Below are 21,666 nucleotides of genomic sequence, written 5' to 3'. Positions count from 1 at the left end.
TCTGATCTGGCATGCTCCTGTACATCTGACTATCATATAGGTTGTCATCTTTTGCACATGAGGCCAATTCTATGGTCTTGAGAAAGTATATGTGTCAGTATGATCTTGAATATATTTATGACATTCACTCGTACTGAGTTTAATACTTACCAATATTTTTAGAAATGCTGATAGTAGAAATTTGAATGCAAGTTGTCAGCAAATTTACATCATTCTATCTCTATTAATCAAACTCTCAGTTTTTCAAGCATTAGATTCAGAGTTATATACTGTATGGAGAGTGTTTGTGTAGTCAACTCTAGTGCTGGACACCATGTTTCGGTGGAAAGATGTCAAATTGAATTCAAGTCATATGAAATGAGAGCACAACATGTATCTGCTATGACATCCATACTCACAGATTCATATAGTCAGTCTATTATAAAGCATTAATATCTCTGAAACAAGTGAAACCACACAGTGGAGTTTATAGGGTTAGTGTTGTCAGATATGACTGTGGGAGACTTGAGAAACTCATACAAGGCTTGAAAAGTAGAGTGCTCTACTCACAGTGGTGCACAGCCATAAATCAAGAGGCAGACCACATGTAAGGGAAAGGGAAAGGGGGATACCTCGTCAGTTGCACAACTGAATGCATTCAACTGAAATGTGTCTTCTGCCTTCATCCAATATAGTAATTCATGCATTCGGATTGATTGCTTTCATCTAAACGGATTTCTTTGCCCTGGCTCCTTCTATGTGTGAACATGTCACTGCGGACTGACAGACTGACTGCACATTTCTGATTTAGCATTGCTTATAAAAGCCATAATATCACTTGATTGTGTTCTAGAGAATATTGCTATAGAATGTCTTCTTCATTACATATTTGTTCAGGCAACGGGGGTCTGTTTGTTTCTACATTGTATGTCTGGAAGAACCAGTTACGTAATGCCAATGGACAGGGGTTGAGTTACAGGTGAATCTGGGTGACAGCGGACTCTATGTTGCACTGCTGTACTCTGCTCCGTGTGACAGCCACAAACAACCAGATAATAAGTTATGAATTATAAAAGGTTGAGGCTAAAAGGAAGCGGTATACCTTAGTTTACACACAAACAAGCTATTGCATGCTCTATTTATATAAAGAAACAAACTAAAATCAACCTAAAACGGAACACTTTATGCCACTAGCTGAATGTCAGTGGAAAGTACATTCTAGTAGGGGGAATAATAATAAAAGTATTCCTTTACTTTGCAAAATCTTGTTCATCTGCTTTCAGTTAGAGTTTATATTGTTTTTAAGATTAAAACCTGTTGAGGATAGAGGGCGCTATTTTCACTTTGGGGAAAAATCGTTCCCAATTTAAACGGCCTCGTACTCTATTCTTGCTCGTACAATATGCATATTATTATTACTATTGGATAGAAAACACTCTCAAGTTTCTAAAACCGTTTGAATTATATCTGTGAGTAAAACAGAATTCATTTTGCAGCAAACTTCCTGTCAGAAAGTGAAAAATCTGAAATCGAGGCTCTGTTCCAGGGCCTCCCTATTAATTTGCTTGAAATTTATGACTATACATGCACTTCATACGCCTTCCACTAGATGTCAATAGGCAGTGAGAGGTGAAATGGGGAGTCTAGCTATATCTATGGTTAAAAGAGAGGTCTTGGAATGACATGACCCCAATTTCCTTTGTTCAGGAAGACGCGGGAAGGACATCAGCATTGGCTTCTGAAAAGCTTTCGTTATAGACGGCTAATATCTCCGGCTTTGATTTTATTTGATAAATGTGATAATATCATCGTAAAGTATGTTTTTTCAATATAGTTTTATCAGATTATTGAAATTTCTTCAGGAGTTTTGGCGTGTTCCGTTCTCTGCGTTTGGTGACGATGGACAGCTTCGCGCCACTTGGCTAGTTTTGGTTGCTAATTCAACAGACGAAGAGGACATTCTAAATCCAAACAACGATTATTCTGGACAAAGGACCACTTGTACAAGATTCTGATGGAAGCTTACCAAAAGTAGGACCCATTTATGATGTTATTTCGTATTTCTGTCAAATGTTTACTATTATTTTCCGCCCAGATTTTGGGCGCTGTCTCGCTATAACGTAAGCTGTATGTCGTACTAAAGTTATTTTTAGAATTCTAATACGGCGATTGCATTAAGAACTAGTGTATCTTTAATTTGCTGTCCAACATGTATTTTTTAGTAAAGTTTATTTTGAGTTATTTGGTCAGAATAGGTGAGTGTCAGAAAATATATCCGGAGATTCTGGAAAAAAGTTGCTACATATTCACAATGTATAACCACGGATTTCAGCTCTAAATATGCACATTTTCGAACAAAACTTAAGTGTATTGAATAACCTGATGTTATAGGACTGTCATCTGATGAAGCTTATCAAGGTTAGTGAAAAATTATATATCTTTTGCTGTTTTTTTACGATCGCTAACTTTTGCTGCTGATAAATGGTTTGTGTTTTTGGCTATTGTGGTAAGCTAATATAATGCTATATTGTGTTTTCGCTGTAAAACACTTAAAAAATCTGAAATATTGGCTGGATTCACAAGATGTTTGTCTTTCATTTGCTGTACACCATGTATTTTTCATAAATGTTTTATGATGAGTATTTAGGTATTTCACGTTGGTCTCTGTAATTACTCTGGCTGCTTCGGTGCTATTTGTGATGGTAGCTGCAATGTAAAACTATGATTTATACCTCAAATATGCACATTTTTCGAACAAAACATAGATTTATTGTATAACATGTTATAAGACTGTCATCTGATGAAGTTGTTTCTTGGTTAGTTTGGTTGGTTCTTGGTTAGTTTGGTTGGTTTTGTGCAAGCTACCTTTGCTGTGAAAGAAATGTCTGTGCTTTTTTGTATTTGGTGGTGAGCTAACATAAATATACGTGGTGTTTTCGCTGTAAAACATTTTAAAAATCGGACATGTTGGCTGGATTCACAAGATGTTTATCTTTCATTTGCTGTATTGGACTTGTTAATGTGTGAAAGTTTAATATTTCTACAAAATATATTTTGAATTTCGCACTCTGCCTTTTCAGTGGAATGTGGGCGGGGTTCCGCTAGACAGGTTAAGATTAAGATGAAGAACTTTATTGGTCAATTGCACACAAGGTCCAAACCGAAATGACTTCCTCTTTTTACCCGACCCACACATACATACATACAGATTTTTTGGAGAGGTGCAGGGTGCTGCCACACTGGATGTCCGGGGAGCTTTTGTTGTGGGGGGTTAAGTGCCTTGCTCAAGGGCACAACAGCAGGAAATGCCGTCTAAAATTTGATACCAGTAACCCTCCGGTTGCCAGCTCACTTCCCGACTGATTTTTCCCGTCGGACCCGGGATTCAATCTTGCAACCCGGTTGCTGGCTCCCCTCTCTAACTGCTAGCCTACCTGCCACCCTTTATGGGTGATTGCACAGTAGGCACAAGCTGCAATCCAAATTTAGAAGTGGGCTTTATTTAACCCTTATTCTACCAGGTGAATTGACTGAGAAGAGAACTCATTCTTATTTATAGCAACAACCTGGGAATAGAGGTGAGGGGGTGAAAAAGTCGCTTAGAAAGCTTGGGATGATTAGATGGTCATCACGGTTGGAGGGCCAGATTTGGGAATTTAGCTAAGACATAATCATGGCCCACTAGATTGTGCGGTCTGTCATCTTTTTGGAGGGGAGAGGACAGGCAGAGGTCACTTTACATAGTTCATGCTTCATATATTTTCTCCTGGGGGGGGTTCTGCATGTTCATTCCTGTCAAACATGTACATTCTTTGCTTGTGTCTGATCAACAGAGTAGCAGTAGTGTAGAGTCAGCATGAATGTGTGTGTGTGTTCTGTGTGTGTGAGAAAATTAAGTGTGTGTGTGTGTGTGTCAAATCAAATGAAATGTTATTTGTCACACACACATGGTTAGCAGATGTTCCTGCGAGTGTAGCGAAATGCTTGTTCTTCTAGTTCCGACAGTGCAGTAATATCTAACAAGTAATCTAACAAAGTCTAACAAAATGTGTGTGTGTGTGTGTGTGTGTGTGTGTGTGTGTGTGTGTGTGTGTGTGTGTGTGTGTGTGTGTGTGTGTGTGTGTGTGTGTGTGTGTGTGTGTGTGTGTGTGTGTGTGTGTGTGTGTGTGTGTGTTGGAGTATCAGTGTGTGTGTGTGTGTGTGTGTTGGAGTATCAGTGTGTGTGTGTGTGTGTGTGTGTGTGTGTGTGTGTGTGTGTGTGTGTGTGTGTGTGTGTGTGTGTGTGTGTGTGTGTGTGTGTGTGTGTGTGTGTGTGTGTGTGTGTGTGTGTGTGTGTGTGTTGGAGTATCAATGTGAGTGTGTAGAGTCCTGTGAGTGTGCATAAAGTAAGTGCAAAAATAAAGAAATCCATAAAAAGGGTCAGTACAGATAGACCATGTAGTGATTTGGTTAGCTATTTAGTAATATCTCGTCGACAGATTTTCGTGGACAGATGAAACGGCGAGAATCTGTCAAGGCTCACGTAGAATAATGTGATTACGAGCGGCAGTAGTTCCTGGTTTTCCGTTTTCATCATTGATTATTTGGATGAATCAGAATTGGGGCGAAGGCGGTGCGTAAACTGGTACAGTGATTTTTAAGCCTGTGTGCGGATGATATGCGGTTTCCAGTAGATTCCACAGCCACAAAGTCTTGATAAATACTGGTGAAATTTGATAAAGGGAGGACTTAAGACGAGAGTTTCCATGTGGCGAAGGAGGAAACTTCGCTTCCTTCCTTTGCACAAAGGTAATCATAATTGTTAACGGCATTCCCTCCAAAAGTAAAACAGGAAATGGCAAACTTTACGAGAAATTTCTGGGTAACTGAGATGAGCTATTTAGCCGGCTGGGGACAGAAGCTGTTCAGGAGCCCGTTGGTGTCACGTACTGGTACCACTTGCCGTGAGAACAGTTTATGGCTTGGGTGGCTGGAGACTTTTCCGGGCCTTCCTTTCACGCCGCCTGATATAGAAGTCATGGATGGTAGGGAGCTTGGCCCAGGGATGTACTGGGCTGTCCACCCCACCCTCTGTGACACCATGACATCGAGGGTGGTGCAGTTGCCATACCAAGCAGTGATGCAGCCAGTCATGACGATCTTAATGGTGTAGCTGTGTACATTTTTGAGGACTTGAGGGCCCATGCCAAATCTTTTCAACCTCGTGAGGAGGAAGACGCGCTATCACGCCTTCTTCACGACTGTGTGTGTGGGCTATTTTAAGTCCTTAGTGATTTGGACACCGAGGAACTTGAAGCTCTCGACCCACTCCACTACATCCCCGTCGATGTGGATGGGGGAGTGCTCACCCCCCCCCCTGTAAGCGGTCTCATAGTCATTGGTGATCAGGCCTACCACCGTCGTGTCATCAGCAAACTTGATGGTGTCGGAGTCGTGAGTGGACAAGCAGTCGTGGGTGAACAGGGAGATCAAGAAGGGACTAAGCACACACCCTTTTGGGGCCGCCATGTTGATGGTCAGTGTGGCGGAGGTTATGTTGCCTACCCTCACCACCTTTCAGGATCTAGTTGCAGGGGGAGGTGTCAATGAACAGCATTCTCACATAGCTATTTCTCTTCTCTTGGTGGGTGAGAGCAGTGTGGAGTGCAATTGAGTATGTGTCGATCTGTTGGGGCGGTATGCAAATTGGAGTGGGTCTAGGGTGTCTGGAATGATGGAGTTGATGTGTGCCATAACCAGCCTTTCAAAACAGTTCATGATTACAGATGCGAGTCCTACAGGGCGGTAGTCATTGTGGCAGGTAGTCTTAGAGTTCTTGGGAACAGGAATGATGGGGGTCAGCTTGAGACGTGGGGATTAGAGACTGAGACAAGGAGAGGTTGTAAATGGCTGTTCAGCACAAGCACTGAAAACGTGCCCTGGAATACTGAGTGTTTACCTGATTAGCGAGATCACCCAGGGCTCTGAATCGGCGGGTGCGCTCATGCACGGCTCGGTGTTGTTGAAGCGTGCATTAAATGCATTGAGTTCTTCTAGTAGAGAGGCATCATTGGGAAGATCATGGCTGGGCCTTCCTTTGTAATCCGTAATGGACAAGAGCCCCTGCCACATGCAGCGGGTGTCGGAGTCTGTGTAATAGGATTTCAGCTTGTTCCTATATTGTCCTTATGCTTGTTTGATGTCTGTCTGGAGATCGTAGCAGGACTTCTTGTACTTGTTTGTGTCCTCAGCCAGTTGACTGAGGTGGTTAGCTTGTCGATGATATCGGCTGAGTAACGTAATTATATTCCAGTCAACGCTAGCAAAGCAGTCTTGTAGCTTAGTCTCTGATTCGGGGTACCATTTCTCTATGGAGCGGGTATTTCCTGTTTGACCTTGTAGACAGGAAGTAGGAGTATAGAGTCATGATCTGATTTGCCAAAGTGGGGACGAGGAAGGGCCTTGTATGCTTGCTTGTGGATAGAGTAACAGTGGTTTAGGACTTTATCCCCCCTACTGTGTCACGACTTCTACCGAAGATAACCCCTCTCCCTGTTCGGGAGGGGCTCGGCGCTCGGCGCCGCCGGTTTACTAGCCGCCACCGATCCCTTTTTCCTTTTCTGGTTGTTTTGTCTGTGTTCATTTTCACACCTGGTTTCAATTGCGTTTATTTCTGTGTGTGTATATAGGGCACCTGTTACCTGCCTTATTTCGTGCGGGATTAACTTTGTGTGTATTTTGCGCTCGTTTATCTTTGATGTTTCTTATTTTCGGTATTACGCACGTGTAGTTTAGTTTCGGAACTGAGTTTGTTCCTCCGTGCGTTTGGCACGAGTTTCTGTTTTTGTTTTCACATTTTGGGCACTTGTATATAGTGTCGGAACTGTGGTTGTTCCTCCGTGTGTTAGCACAAGTTTCTGGGTTCGTGGGAGAGCTAGTTTTTGGATTTTTGTCTGTGGCAATGTTGTATTGATGGACTATATATATATATAATATTTTATCTGTAACGGTCGTCTTGTGGTGAGAGATTGGACCAAGAAGCAGCGTTGTGATAGGACATAGTAATTTATTTAAATGAAACCGACGAAACACGAAAATACACTTGACTAATACAAAAACAACAAAACAAATAAACGATGTAGACAGACCTGGACTTTAGAACTTACATATACACGAAGAACGCACGAACAGGTACAGACTACAAACAAACTGAAACAGTCCCGTGTGGCGCGACAAACACAGACACAGGAGACAACCACCCACAACAAACAATGTGAAACCACCTACCTTAATATGGTTCTCAATCAGAGGAGATGAAAACCACCTGCCTCTAATTGAGAACCACATCAGGTCACCCATTAACCAACATAGAAACACATAACATAGAATGCCCACCCACACTCACGCCCTGACCGATTAACACATACAAAAACAACAGAAAACAGGTCAGGAACGTGACATTATCTATTAAACACGCTTCTCAGTAATCCCTGCTCTCCTGCGCCTGACTCCTACACCTCTCACCGAGACGCACCTTATCACATACTGGAGAAGGAGACGTGTTGATGGAAAGAACCAACCCAGATACAGGTTTCTGTGATTATATTAATTATCAATACCAATCATTAAAAACAACATACAAACAGAACATTTTATTTTTGAGGTTGCAAAGGCTAATGGTGAAGACAAGGAAGTGTATAAAAGAATAGGGTTATTATGGAACACATGAACCTCTTCACCTCCCACAATCCTCTATCCCACGCCAGCACCAAGATGCCAGTTTCTGAGAGTTTGTAAAAGCCTGCAGAGTGCAGGTATGGTCATGAGAGTACATTGCACACTGCCATGTCATAGCACATGTTATTCTATATAGTTGAGAGATACACATGTGCATGACACAAACCAGGAGAGGTTAGGAGATGTTATAGAGATAGAAATGTTTGACTAATGCGAACTTCAACTTTTGTGACCAGAGGCAAAAACACTCTTCGCATAATTTTACTCCTCTGGGTTTGAGAGTAATGTGGGTATGAAAGAAAGTGGGGAATGGAGGGATAATAGTGGGATATGGCTGTGCAATTTACTCTAGACTACATGTCATGCTAAACGAAGTAGAATTGCAGGAACTTAGCTTTACAACAGAAATGCCAGGGCCACATTTCTGGTTCTAGTCCGCTCTTGCTTGCACCATGTACTTTTAATGCAAACTGCAATTCAGCTCATTTGGTTGTGCTATTAGATGAATCACAGTGACAACACATTGAGTTGTACAAATACACAACATTTCTGTCATTGTTTTGCCATTTCAACCTTGTGCTAAACGTTTGAAAGTGCAGATATAACACATTTAGGTGACAACTAAACAAAAAATCAGACAATGTTTTTCCATTGTTTTTGGATGATTTAAAGCATAGTGATAACACATTGGGAATTCAAAAAACTTTTGTCTGTCTTTTTGAAGGGGTGAAAATAGGTTATAATCTCATTGATCAACATCTCAACCAAATATCACCCAATTGTCCATGTTCAAATTGTAACATCTGCTTCCAATTCACTCTCTCATACACGTAGATCCCCTGAACGCACCTCACTTCCCAGGCCACTTTCCAGCTCACACTCTCAATTACATAGATCCCCTGCACGCATCTCCTTCTCCAGATCCCAATCACCCTAATTCTGATTCTATTTGGAGCGCTGGTTTTCGCGTGATTTAATCCTCCTATGTATGATAGTTTTTGCCTGCCTCACTAACGACGCCTTTTCCCTGTACTTTAGCCTATCAGATTTCCTGTTATCTACCTATTTCCTGATCTCTCGGACTACGTTACTAGCCTTTTCCCTGCCTGTACTGTTGCCTTTTTGTACCCCCTGTGTATGACCTTCTGCCTGCCCCTGGACCCAGCTACCTGCCTCCTCCTATGGTCCTTTACATTAAACACCGGCTGCGCCCTACGCTTGAAACCAGCTCTCTGTCTCCCTCGTGTTCCTTACAGAAATGACATGGTGAGCCCAGTGAGATGTCACTGCAACTTACCTGTTAATATAATGTCAGCTATGGTGACAATTTACCTTCAAAGTTTAAATGTAACTTTTTTGTTACATATTCTAGTTAGACCGTGTTGACTTAAAGGCAATAGCTGTATATAGTGCAACATCTCCACCAATGTCACAATAATCCATTCTAATGCAAATCATTAACATTAACATAACTTCTGCAATGCTCAATGGCTTTAACCAAATGCAAATCAACTTTCCCACATACAGAACATGGGACTCAAATGGCAACATCTGGAGCATGCTCTGGTTATATGGAAATATGCAAACAAGCAATAGCTTGTTCTTGCATGCTGCAGATGCCAAATTCTTTGCCAAGGTGTTAAGGGAAAAGAACAGTACGTTCTATCATTAATCACAAGGGGTACGATGCCTGGAGTAATATCTCATCCCATGGTGCTATAAAGTTGGAAATGGAAGGAAAACTACTTTTGTTGGACCTGCAGACAACTACAGTGGATGGAAAATGCATAAAGTTGAGTGAAACTTAATATAATGGTACCTGAGTCTATGCATAAAATCACAAACACTATGAAGCAACAATGGACTGTTAAGTTTAAGGAAAAGGACAGGCGGTGATGACTGATTGCATCACCGCCTGGTATGGCAACTGCTCAGCATCTGACCATAAGGCGCTACAGAGGGTAGTGCGTACAGCCCAGTACATCACTGGGGCCAAGCTTCCTGACATCCAGGACCTACAGTATATACCAGGCGGTGTCAGAGGAAGGCCCCAAAAATGGTCAAAGACTCCAGAAACCGAAGTCACAGACTGTTCTCTCGGCAAGCAACACCGGAGCGCAAAGTCTTGGACCAAAAGGCTCCTTAACAGCTTCTACCCCCAAGCCATGAGACTGCTGAACAATTAATCAAATGGCAACCCGGACTATTTACATTGACCCCCTAACCCCCACTGCTTCCTGCACCTTTGTTTTTATACTGCTGCTACTTGCTGTTTATTATCTGTAAATAGTCACTTTACAAATGACCTCGACTAACCTGTGGTGGTGACGGTTAAAGTTTTGGCATGGGAAGGGGTGGCAGCGGCGGTGGCGGTTATGGTTTCGTCATGGGAGGGGTGGTGGTGGCTTTCAAGCACATGTGTGTTAAGCAATGGTGTTCAAATTCATAATGAAGACAGAGGGCAGGTCAAGTTGTTACCATCAGGCAGTGGTCAGTCACGTCTTAATCCTTTAAACTCACTACTATGTGTTTCTCCACAGGAGCTGCTTGCCATGAGGACGCAGATGACTGGACAGATCAACGTGGAAGTGGACGCAGCACCACAGGAGGACCTGACCAGAGTCATGGCTGAGATCCGTGAGCAGTACGAGTCCTTAAGTGCCAAGAACCAGCGTGACCTGGAGTCCTGGTTCCAGACCAAGGTAGAACCTCTAGAACCCCTAAACTATGTTTATGGTGTAGATGTTCCTTTACTTCTAGTTGGTAACATTGTCACATTCTATCATGAGCTGAAATGTTGGTTTGTTTCTGTGATTGACCACTTTTTGTGTTTTACAGACAGAGACGTTGAACAAGGAGGTGGCGTCCAGCACAGAGGTTCTCCAGACCTCAAAGTCAGAGATTTCGGAGATCCGTCGCACACTGCAGGGCCTGGAAATTGAACTGCAGTCACAGCTCAGCATGGTGAGCTGTAATTACAAACATCTGACCAAGGACCACAGTTTAGGGCACATTACGTACACAACTTTCTGCAACTTGTATAAAAACTCAACATTTGACTTTTTCATCATTCTCTACCATCCCCAGCTCCTCCACCTCCACCACACGCATGGTGGTGATCATCACAGAGGAAATGGTGGGTGGCAAGGTGCAAGCAACGGGTTAACAACATTGAAATATAATTCGTAGAATGGGTATAGGAAATGAGAGGCCAGCACATAGAATATTGCTGTTCCCCAGTGCTTTATTCATGCTACCTAAAATACGTTTCAATTTATACAAAGGGAATATTCACCTGAAAAGACTATCTTCATTTGTAACGACAGTCATATTCGTTCTCCTCCTCAGACGAGGAGGAGCATGGGTCGGACCAACACGCAGCGAGGTATGTAGACATAAATGATTTATTTAATGAAGACGAACACGAAAAACACTTGCATAAACTACAAAACAACAAACGACGTTAAACAGACCTGAACTTGTGAACATAAAAAACAATGAACGCACGAACAGGAAAGAACGAACGAACGAAATGAATGAATGAACGAACGAACGAACGAACGAGACGAGACAGTACCGTGTGGTGCAATAAACACAGACACAGCGACAATCACCCACAAACAAACAGTGAGAACAGCATACCTTAAATATGGTTCTCAATCAGAGGAACGTCAAACACCTGCCTCTAATTGAGAACCATATCAGGCACATTAAACCCAACATAGAAACACATAACATAGAAATGCCCACCCACACTCACGCCCTGACCGACTAACACATACAAAACAACAGAAAACAGGTCAGGAACGTGACATAACCCCCCCCTCAAGGTGCGTACTCCGGACGCACTACAAAAAGTCTAGGGGAGGGTCTGGGTGGGCATCTGACCACGGTGGTGGCTCAGGCTCTGGACGAGGTCCCCACCCCACCATAGTCAATCCCAGCTTCCGTAGCCTCCTCAAGGTGGCTACCCTCGCCACCGACCTTGGACTGGGAACCCTAGACCTGGGTCCCGCTGGACTTAGGGGCAGCCCCGGACTGAGGGACCGCTCCGGACTGGCTGGCGGATCCGGGCTGGCTGGCTGTGGCGGATCCTGGCTGGCTGGCTCTGGCGGATCCTGGCTGGCTGGCTCTGGCGGATCCTGGCTGGCTGGCTCTGGCGGATCCTGGCTGGCGGAAGGCTCTGGCGGATCCTGGCTGGCGGAAGGCTCTGGCGGATCCTGGCTGGCGGAAGGCTCTGGCGGATCCTGGCTGGCGGAAGGCTCTGGCGGATCCTGGCTGGCGGAAAGCCCTGGCGGATCCTGGCTGGCGGAAGGCCCTGGCGGATCCTGTCTGGCGGACGGCTCTGGCTGGTCCTGGCTGGACGGCTCTGGCTGGTCCCGGCTGGACGGCTCTGGCTGGTCCCGGCTGGACGGCTCTGGCTGGTCCCGGCTGGACGGCTCTGGCTGGTCCCGGCTGGACGGCTCTGGCTGGTCCCGGCTGGACGGCTCTGGCTGGTCCCGGCTGGACGGCTCTGGCTGGTCCCGGCTGGACGGCTCTGGCTGGTCCCGGCTGGACGGCTCTGGCTGGTCCCGGCTGGACGGCTCTGGCTGGTCCCGGCTGGACGGCTCTGAAAGCTCGGGACAGACGGGCAGCTCTGACGGCGCTTGGCAGACGGGCAGCTCTGACGGCGCTTGGCAGACGGGCAGCTCTGACGGCGCTTGGCAGACGGGCAGCTCTGACGGCGCTTGGCAGACGGACACACCTGTAGGGAGGAGACGGAGAGACAGCCTGGTGCGTGGGGCTGCCACAGGACCCACCAGGCTGGAGAGACCTACAGGAGGCTTGATGTTAAGAGGCACCTGAAGGACCGGGCTGTGGGGGAGCATTGGAGCTCTGGTGCGCAGCCTTGGCACCACTCCCCCAGGCTGGAATACTACTCCAGCCCGTACCCTCCAGAGTGCAGGCACAGGTTGAACCGGGCTGTGGATGAGCACTGGAGATCTAGTGCCTACTACGCGCACCTCTCCCTTAGGCTCCACTCCCACATTTGCCCGGTACGAGCGGAGCGTAGGCATAGGACGCACTGCACCCTCCCAGCGCCCCGGAGACACAGCACGCAGAGCCGGCGCAGGATACCCTGGACCGAAACTGCGTACCGGAGACCAGACGCGCTGAGCAGGCACAATACGCCCCGGCTGGATGCCCACACTCACATGACACTTTCGGAGGGCTGCCCTATAGCGCACCGGGCTATGGGCACGCACTGGCGACACCGTGCGCTTAACCGCATAACACGGTGCCTGACCAGTGACGCGTTGCTTATAATAAGCACGAGGAGTGCGCTCAGGTCTGCTACCTGGCTTAGCCACACTCCTCTCTAGCCCTCCCCCAAAAAAATTCTGGGGTTGCCTCTCGTACCTGTCGCGCTGCCGTGCTGCCTCCTCATATCGCCGCCGCTCAGCTTTCGCTTCCTCCAGCTCAGCTTTGGGGCGGCGATACTCCCCAGCCTGTACCCAGGGTCCTTCTCCGTTCAAAATCTCCTCCCATGTCCAGGAGTCCTGGGATTTCTGCTGCAGCTGTCGCTGCCCTTCTCCCCGCTGCTTGATCCTTTGGGGGTGGGTGATTCTGTAACGACAGTCATATTCGTTCTCCTCCTCAGACGAGGAGGAGCATGGGTCGGACCAACACGCAGCGAGGTATGTAGACATAAATGATTTATTTAATGAAGACGAACACGAAAAACACTTGCATAAACTACAAAACAACAAACGACGTTAAACAGACCTGAACTTGTGAACATAAAAAACAATGAACGCACGAACAGGAAAGAACGAACGAACGAAATGAATGAATGAACGAACGAACGAACGAACGAGACGAGACAGTACCGTGTGGTGCAATAAACACAGACACAGCGACAATCACCCACAAACAAACAGTGAGAACAGCATACCTTAAATATGGTTCTCAATCAGAGGAACGTCAAACACCTGCCTCTAATTTAGAACCATATCAGGCACATTAAACCCAACATAGAAACACATAACATAGAAATGCCCACCCACACTCACGCCCTGACCGACTAACACATACAAAACAACAGAAAACAGGTCAGGAACGTGACACATTATCTGTGTTATTTGTTAAAACTTCTTACGGCTGAGATCCCGTTAACGGGATCGACTTGACAACAGCCAGTGAAAGTGCAGGGCGCCAAATTCAAACAACAGAAATCTCATGATTAAAATTCCTCAAACAAAGAAGTATTTTACACCATTTTAAAGAAACTTGTTAATCCCACCACAGTGTCCGATTTCAAAAAGGCACACCATCTGATTATGTTAGGTCAGTACCTAGTCACAGAAAAACACAGCCATTTTTCCAGCCAAAGAGAGGAGTTACAAAAAGCAGAAATAGAGATTAAATTAATCACTAACCTTTGATGATCTTCATCAGATGACACTCATAGGACTTCATGTTACACAATACATGTATGTTTTGTTCGATAAAGTTCATATTTATATCCAAAAATCTTTACATTGGCGCGTTTTGCATTGGTGATTTTGCAGAGAGCCACATCAATTTACAGAAATACTCATAATAAACATTGATAAAAGATACAAGTGTTATACATGGAACTTTAAATAAACTTCTCCTTAATGCAACCGCTGTGTCAGATTTCAAAAAAAGCTTTACCGAAAAAGCACACCATGCAATCTGAGTACAGCGCGCAGACAACAAAACAAGCCATGTTGTGTTGTGGAGTCAACAGAAGTCAGAAATAGCATTATAAATATTCACTTACCTTTGATGATCTTCATCAGAATGCACTCCCAGGAATCCCAGTTCCACAATAAATGTTTGTTTTGTTCGATAAAGTCCATAATTTGTCCAAATACCTCCTTTTTGTTTGCGTGTTTAGTTCAAAAATCCAAATTCATGACGCGCAGGCCAGACAAAGTCAAGAAATTCCATTACAGTTCGTAGAAACATGTCAAACGATGTATAGAATCAATCTTTAGGATGTTTTTAACATAAATCTTCAAAAATATTTCAACCGGAGAATTTCTTTGTCTTTAGAAGCAAAAAGGAACGCAGCAACCTCTCACGGGGGCGCGCCTGAGTGAGCTCATGGCACTCTACCAGACACCTGGTTGAAACAGCTCTCATTCCCTCATCCTTCACAGTGGAAGCCTGAAACAAGGTTCTAAAGACTGTTGACATCTAGTGGAAGCCTTAGGAAGTGCAATATGACCCCATAGACACTGTATATTGGATAGGAAAACCTACAAACCTCAGATTTCCCACTTCCTGGTTGGATTTTTTCTCAGGTTTTTGCCTACCATATGAGTTCTGTTATACTCACAGACATCATTCAAACAGTTTTAGAAACTTCAGAGTGTTTTCTATCCAAATCTACTAATAATATGCATATATTAGCAACTGGGACTGAGTAGCAGGCCGTTTACTCTGGGTACCTTATTCATCCAAGCTACTCAATACTGCCCCCAGCCATAAGAAGTTAAGGGCAGCTCTGTTTAACTCTAGTATGGGGTGTCCATACCATCCTCCTATTCTTTCTGGAATGGCTAAAGCCCCTCAGACACCCATCATGGAACATTGACTTCAATGGGTTTTATTTTCTGGTAATTCTATTTCTATGGTTAACACCTCCAGAACAACATATTCTACTACATCTGGATGGGACACCAACAACAGACCCCATTGTGAATACAATAAAGATGCTCTGACTTGCTGAAACCATCATTCTGTTTTCTGTATTTTTTATTTGATGTATTTTGTATTCCCATTAGCTGCAGCCAAGGAAGCAGCTACTCTTCCTGGGGTCCAAACACCACTTACATTAAACCACTTACATTACATAGAAAACGATAGATTAAACAGAACATCATATAACATTATTACACCACTACATATCGACAATACAAAATGTACGATACAAAATGTAATATACCACCATACAAAATTATTACAATGTATGCGTGTGTGTCTCTTTACAATCCCCGCTATTCCATAAGACGCATTTTTACTTGTTTTTTAAAATCTGATTCTACTGCTTGCATCAGTTACCTGATGTGGAATAGAGTTCCATGTAGTCATGGCTCTATGTAGTACTGTCCGCCTCCCATAGTCTGTTCTGGATTGGGGATTGTGAAGAGACCTCTGGTGGCATGTCTTGGGGGGTGTCCGAGCTGTGTGCTAGTAGTTTAAACAGACGGCTCGGTACATTCAGCTTGTCAACACTTCATACAAAAACAAGCAGTGATGACGTCAACCCGTTTGCTGACTCGCCTCTCTAACCGCTTGGCTACCTGCCACCCTTAGGCACATCCTGCAATCTAAACTGAGAGGTGGGTGTACACCAGTGGTTTATTTAACTCTTATTCTACCAGGTGAATTGACTGAGAAGAGAACACATTCTTATTTATAGCAACCACCTACGAAAAGTTGCATTGGAGAGGTTCGGGAATGAAAGATAGTCATCCCGGTAGGAGGGCCAGATTTGGGAATTTAGCTAGGACATAATCATGGCACACTAGATTGTGTGGTCTGTCATCTTTTTGGCGGGGAGAGGACAGGCAGAGGTCACTTTACATAGTTCATGCTTCATACATTTTCTCCTGGGGGGGTTCTGCATGTTCATTCCTGTCAAACATGTACATTCTTTGCTTGTGTCTGATCAACAGAGTAGCAGCAGCGTATATGATGATTGTTTGTGTGAGTTTGAGTGTGTGTGTGTAGAGTCAGCATGAATGTGTGTGTGTGTTCTGTGTGTGTGATAAAATTAAGTGTGTGTGTGTGTGTGTGTGTGTGTGTGGGTGTGTGCGTGTGTGTTTGTTTGTTGGAGTATTGATGTGAGTGTGTTTGAGTGTGTAGAGTCCGTGCAGAAATAAAAAAAGAATACATACAAAGGGTAATGCAGATTGTCTGTGTAGTGATTGTTAGCTTTTTAGTAAAATCTCATGGACAGATTTTCGTGGACAGATGAAACGGCGAGAATCTGTCAAGGCTCACATAGAATAATGTGATTACGAGTGGCAGTGGTTCCTGGTTTTCCGTTTTCATCATTGATTATTTGGATGAATCAGAATTGGGGCGAAGGCGGTGCGTAAACTGGTGCAGTGATTTTCAAGCCTGTGTGCAGATGATAAATGGCTTCCACTAGATTCCACAGCCACAAAGTCAAACTTGGCTTTATAATTTTTTTCTTCTTTTTAGCCATGATAAACACTTGTGAAATTAGCGATAGGGAGGGCTTTGGCCGAGAGTTTCCATTTGCAAGGGAGGAGACTTCGCTTCCTTCCTTGGCACGGAGGTAATCATAATCTCTCCAAAAGTAAAACAGGAATTGGAAACTTTCACGAGAAACCTCTGGGTAACTGAGATGAGCTATTTAGCAGTTTTATGGCTGGGGATAGAAGCTGTTCAGGAGCCTGTTGGTGTCACGTACTGGTACGGCTTGCTGCGCGGAAGCAGAGAGAACAGTCTATGGCTTGGGTGGCTGGAGTCTTCAACAATTTTCCGGGCCTTCCTTTCACACCGCCTGATATAGAAGTCATGGATGGTAGGGAGCTCGGCTCCAGGGATGTACTGGGCTGTCCGCCCCACCCTCTGTAGCACCATGCGATCGAGGGTGGTGCAGTTGCCATACCAAGCAGTGATGCAGCCAGTCATGATGCTCTCAATGGTGCAGCTATATAACTTTTTGAGGATTTGAGGGCCCATGCCAAATCTTTTCAACCTCCTGAGGAGGAAGACGCGCTTTCATGACTTCTTCACGGCTGTGGGCCATTTTAAGTCCTTATTGATTTATACACAAAGCAACTTGAAGCTTTTGACCCACTCCACTACATCCCCGTCGATGTGGATGGGGGATTGCTCACCCCCCTGTTTCATGTAGTCCATGATCAGCTCCTTGGTCTTACTGATGTTGAGGGAGAGGTTGTTGTCCTGGCACCACACTGTCAGATCATTGACCTCCACCCTGTAGGCAGTGTTATAGTCACCGGTGATCAGGCCTACCACCATTGTGTCATCAGCAAACTTGATGAGGGTGTCGGAGTCGTGCGTGGCCACACAGTCGTGGGTGAACAGGGAGGACAAGAGGGGACTAAGCACACCCCCCTGTTGGGCCCCCGTGTTGAGGATCAGTGTGGCTGAGGCTATGTTGCCTACCCTCACCACCTTGGGTCGGCCTATCAGGAAATCCAGGATCCAGTTGCAGAAGGAGGTGTTCAGTCACAGGTTCCTCGTGGGCTTGGAGGGGGCTATGGTGTTGAACGCTGAGCTGTAGTCAATGAACAGCATTCTCACATAGGTATTACTCTTATCTAGGTGGGTGAAATCAATGTGGAGTGCAATTGAGATTGCGTCGTCTATGGATCTGTTAGGGCAGAATGCAAATTGGAGTGGGTCTAGGTTCTAGGGTGTCTGGAATAATAGAGTTGATGTGTGCCATAACCAGCCTTTCAAAACACTTCATGAATACAGATGTGAGTCCTACAGGGCGGTAGTCATTGTGGCAGATAGTCTTAGAGTTCGTGGGAACAGGAATGATGGTGGTCAGCTTGAAACATGTTGGGATTAAAGACTGAGACAAGGAGAGGTTGTAAACGGCTGTTCTGCACAAGCTCTGAGAACGTGCCCTGGAATGCTGTCCGGCATCACGGCCTTGTGAGTGTTTACCTGATTAGCGAGATCCGCCAGTCCTCCGGCTCTGCGGTGGCCCTCATTCACGGCTCTGTGCTTTTTTTTTTCTTTTCGAAGTGTGCATTAAATTAATTGAGTTTTTCTGGTAGAGAGGTATCATTGGGCAGATCATGGCTGGGCCTTCCTTTGTAATCCATAATGGACTATTGCCCCTGCCACATGCGGTGGGCGGCGGAGTCTATGTAATAGGATTCCAGCTTGTTCCTATATTGTCCTTTTGCTTGTTTGATGGCTCGGTGGAGATCGTAAAGGGACTTTGTGTCCTCAACCGTAGCCTCGGTGTTGGCTGCGATAGCCCTTTGTGCGGTAAACCTGTCCTTTAGCTTAGCGCCAACCTCTGTGTTAAACCAGGGTTTTTGATTGGGGAAGCAGTGAACCTTCTGGGGACAACGTCGCTGATGTATTTCCTAATGAAGCCATTGATGGAGGTGGTTAGCTTGTTGATGCTATCAGCGGAGTACCGGAACATATTCCAGTCAGCGCTAGCAAAGCAGTCCTGTAGCATAGCGTGTCACAGATACTTCCTGGTTGACCTTGTAGATAGGAAGCAGGAGTATAGAGTGATGATCTGATTTTCCGAAGGGGGGACGTGGAAGTGCCTTGTATGCTTGCTTGTGGATAGAGTAACAGTCGCCTAGGACTTTATCGCCCCTAGTGGAGAAGGAGACGTGTTGATGGAACGAACCAACCCAGATACAGGTTTCTGGGATTATACTAGTTATTAATTCTCTTCCCCTCCCACCTCCCACCATCCCAGATCCCCAGCCAACACCCAGATGCCGGTTTCTGAGGGTTTGTAAAAGTCTGCAGAGTGCAGGTATAGTCATGAGAGTACATTGCACACTGCCATGTCATAGCACATGTTATTCTATATAGTTGAGAGATACACATATGCATGACACAAACCAGGAGAGTTTAGGAGATGTTTCAGATATAGAAATGTTTGACGAATGCAAACTTCAACTTTTGTGACCAGAGGTAAAAAAACACTCCTCGCATAATTTTACACCTCCATGTTTGGGTAGGAAAGAACGTGGGGAATGGAGGGATAACAGTGTAGTATGGCTGTGCAACAGGAAAAGGAGTACCGAGCACTCCCCAATTCTCATCGACAGAGTTGTGGTGGAGCAGGTTGAGAGCTTCAAGATCCTTGGTGTTCACATCACCAACAAACGATCATGGTCCAAACACACTAAGACAATCGTGAAGAGGGAACCACAACATCTATTCCCCCTCAGATCCTCAAAAGGTTCAACAGCTGCACCATTGAGAGCATCCTGACTGGTTGTATCACTGCCTGGTATGACAACTGCTCGGTCTCCGACTGCACGGCACTACAGAGAGTAGTGCGTATGGCCCAGTACATCACTGGGGCCAAGCTTCCTGCCATCCAGGACCTCTATGCCAGGTGGTGTCAGAGGAAGGCCCTAAAAATTGTCAAGACTCCAGCCTCCCTAGTCATAGACTGTTCTCTCTGCTAAAGCACGGCAGAGGTGCTGTAGGTCCAGAGGTGCTCTAGGTCCATCTTAGCAGCTTCTACACCAAACCATAAGACTCCTGAACAGCTAATCAAAGGGCTACCCAGACCCCTCTTTTACGCTGCATCTACTCTCTGTTTATTATCTATGCATGGTCACTTTAACTCTACCTATTTGTACATATTGCTATTGTTATTTTACTGCTGCTGTTTAATTATGTGTTACTTTTATTTTTTTATTTTCTATTTTGTATTATTTTTCTTAAAAACTAGATAGATTTGGCCTCCCGAGTGGCGCAGCTGTCTAAGACACTGCATGCAGTGTTGAGGCGTCACTGCAGCCTGGGGTTAGATCCCAGGCTGTGTCATAGCCAGCCGTGACCAGGAGACCCATGGGGCGACGCACAATTAGCCCAGTGTTGTCCGGGTTAGGGGAGGGTTTGGCCGGCCGGGATATCCTTGTCCCACCGTGCTCTAGCAACTCCTTGTGGTGGGCTGGGCACCTGCAAGCTGATTTCGATTGTCAGTTGGATGGTGTTTCCTCCGACACATTGGTGTGGCTGTCTTCCCGGTTAAGCAAGCAGTGTGTCAAGAAGCAGTGCGGCTTGGCAGGGTTGTGTTTCGGAGGATGCATGGCTCTCGACCTTCGCCCCTCCGGAGTCCGTTTGGGAGTTGCAGCGATGCGACAAGATCGTAGCTACCAATTGGAGACCACGGGGAAAAAAATATTCAAAACTAGATAGATTCACTGTTGCTATCAAAGTCATTCCAAAGGGTAGATTTAACAGAGCAAATAAAACTTAACCATACTTTATGAATGTAATATGTATTCGGCGCACGTGACAAATACACTTTGATTTGATTTCATCAACGTTGCTATTTAGGCCTATAGCATTTGTGAAAAGTCATCAACAGCTATTATTTAAATTTAACAAATTAATAAAAATGTAATTGATAATACATATAGGCCTAGGGTTTCAAGCTTTTAATTCCAGTTTGTCGACAACTTAATAATGAATGTGTTGGATTCACATCTCCATCTCAACCAAAAGAATAAGACTAAGCCATTTGGAACAGCTCTCCTTCAAATGTTGATATTTGGTTGCACTGGCCAAATTTAATTCAGTATCACTTTTGCACTACAGTAAATAGCCTAATAACTTGTCGACAACAAGCATGTTGGATTTACTTCTCCATCTCAACCAAAATCTATAGGATTGAGACAGTGGCACAAATGAAACTAGCTAAGTGTGACGACCCTCCCACTCTGTCTGCCGAATTCATTCTCTTTGCTCTTGTTTTCCTTAATAGGATGTCGGTGAGCGGAGCCTGTAGAGTCGTCAGCAAAATTGGACACACCTGGGCTCGTGTGTGTCCTGGAGATAAATATACCTTTCCCCCCTACATTGAGGAGACTCTCTACACAGACACTGTTGGTTTTTGGTTGTGTCATTTTGTGGCTTGTTGGTTTTGGCACCTCTCAAACCCCTCAATATCACCATCTATGCACGCTACCACTCACTTACATTACTGACCTCACACACCATTGTTACATTTATAGTTTACTTTAGTTAACCTGTTGAGGATGGGGGCGCTGTTGTGGCTATTTATGCTAATCGTGTAATTTTTTGAAACGGCTTCCCACAAAGTTCTTGATCGTACAATATGCATATTATTATTATTATTGGATAGAAAACAGTCTATAGTTTCTATAGGAGTTGAAATTTTGTCTCTAAGTGGAACAGAGCCCATTCTACAGCAATTTCCCTGACATGGAGTCA

General features: G+C 44.9%; 1 protein-coding gene across 1 annotated transcript; it reads left to right on the top strand.

Moving 5' to 3' along the window:
- Positions 1-9,590: 9,590 nt before the first annotated feature.
- Positions 9,591-10,861, top strand: LOC139541252 (keratin, type I cytoskeletal 13-like). The gene is made up of 4 exons (XM_071345687.1): positions 9,591-9,656; positions 10,236-10,397; positions 10,534-10,712; positions 10,783-10,861. Exons 1-4 carry the CDS (start codon positions 9,591-9,593, stop codon positions 10,859-10,861), a joined length of 486 nt encoding a protein of 161 aa, XP_071201788.1.
- Positions 10,862-21,666: the final 10,805 nt, after the last annotated feature.

Source organism: Salvelinus alpinus, chromosome 2 (assembly GCF_045679555.1).
Source record: "Salvelinus alpinus chromosome 2, SLU_Salpinus.1, whole genome shotgun sequence".
NCBI classification, from domain to species: domain Eukaryota; kingdom Metazoa; phylum Chordata; class Actinopteri; order Salmoniformes; family Salmonidae; genus Salvelinus; species Salvelinus alpinus.
The sequence above is the reverse complement of the archived record's forward strand: the minus strand, read 5'-3'. Positions and strand labels throughout refer to the sequence as shown.

Excerpts from the sequence above, each read along its gene's own strand:
- LOC139541252 (XM_071345687.1), top strand. The coding sequence starts at position 9,591 with ATGACTGATTGCATCACCGCCTGGTATGGCAACTGCTCAGCATCTGAC. Across the intron at positions 9,657-10,235 it reads ACCATAAGGCGCTACAGAGG|GAGCTGCTTGCCATGAGGAC; the intron begins GTAGTGCGTACA and ends GTTTCTCCACAG. Across the intron at positions 10,398-10,533 it reads AGTCCTGGTTCCAGACCAAG|ACAGAGACGTTGAACAAGGA; the intron begins GTAGAACCTCTA and ends TGTGTTTTACAG.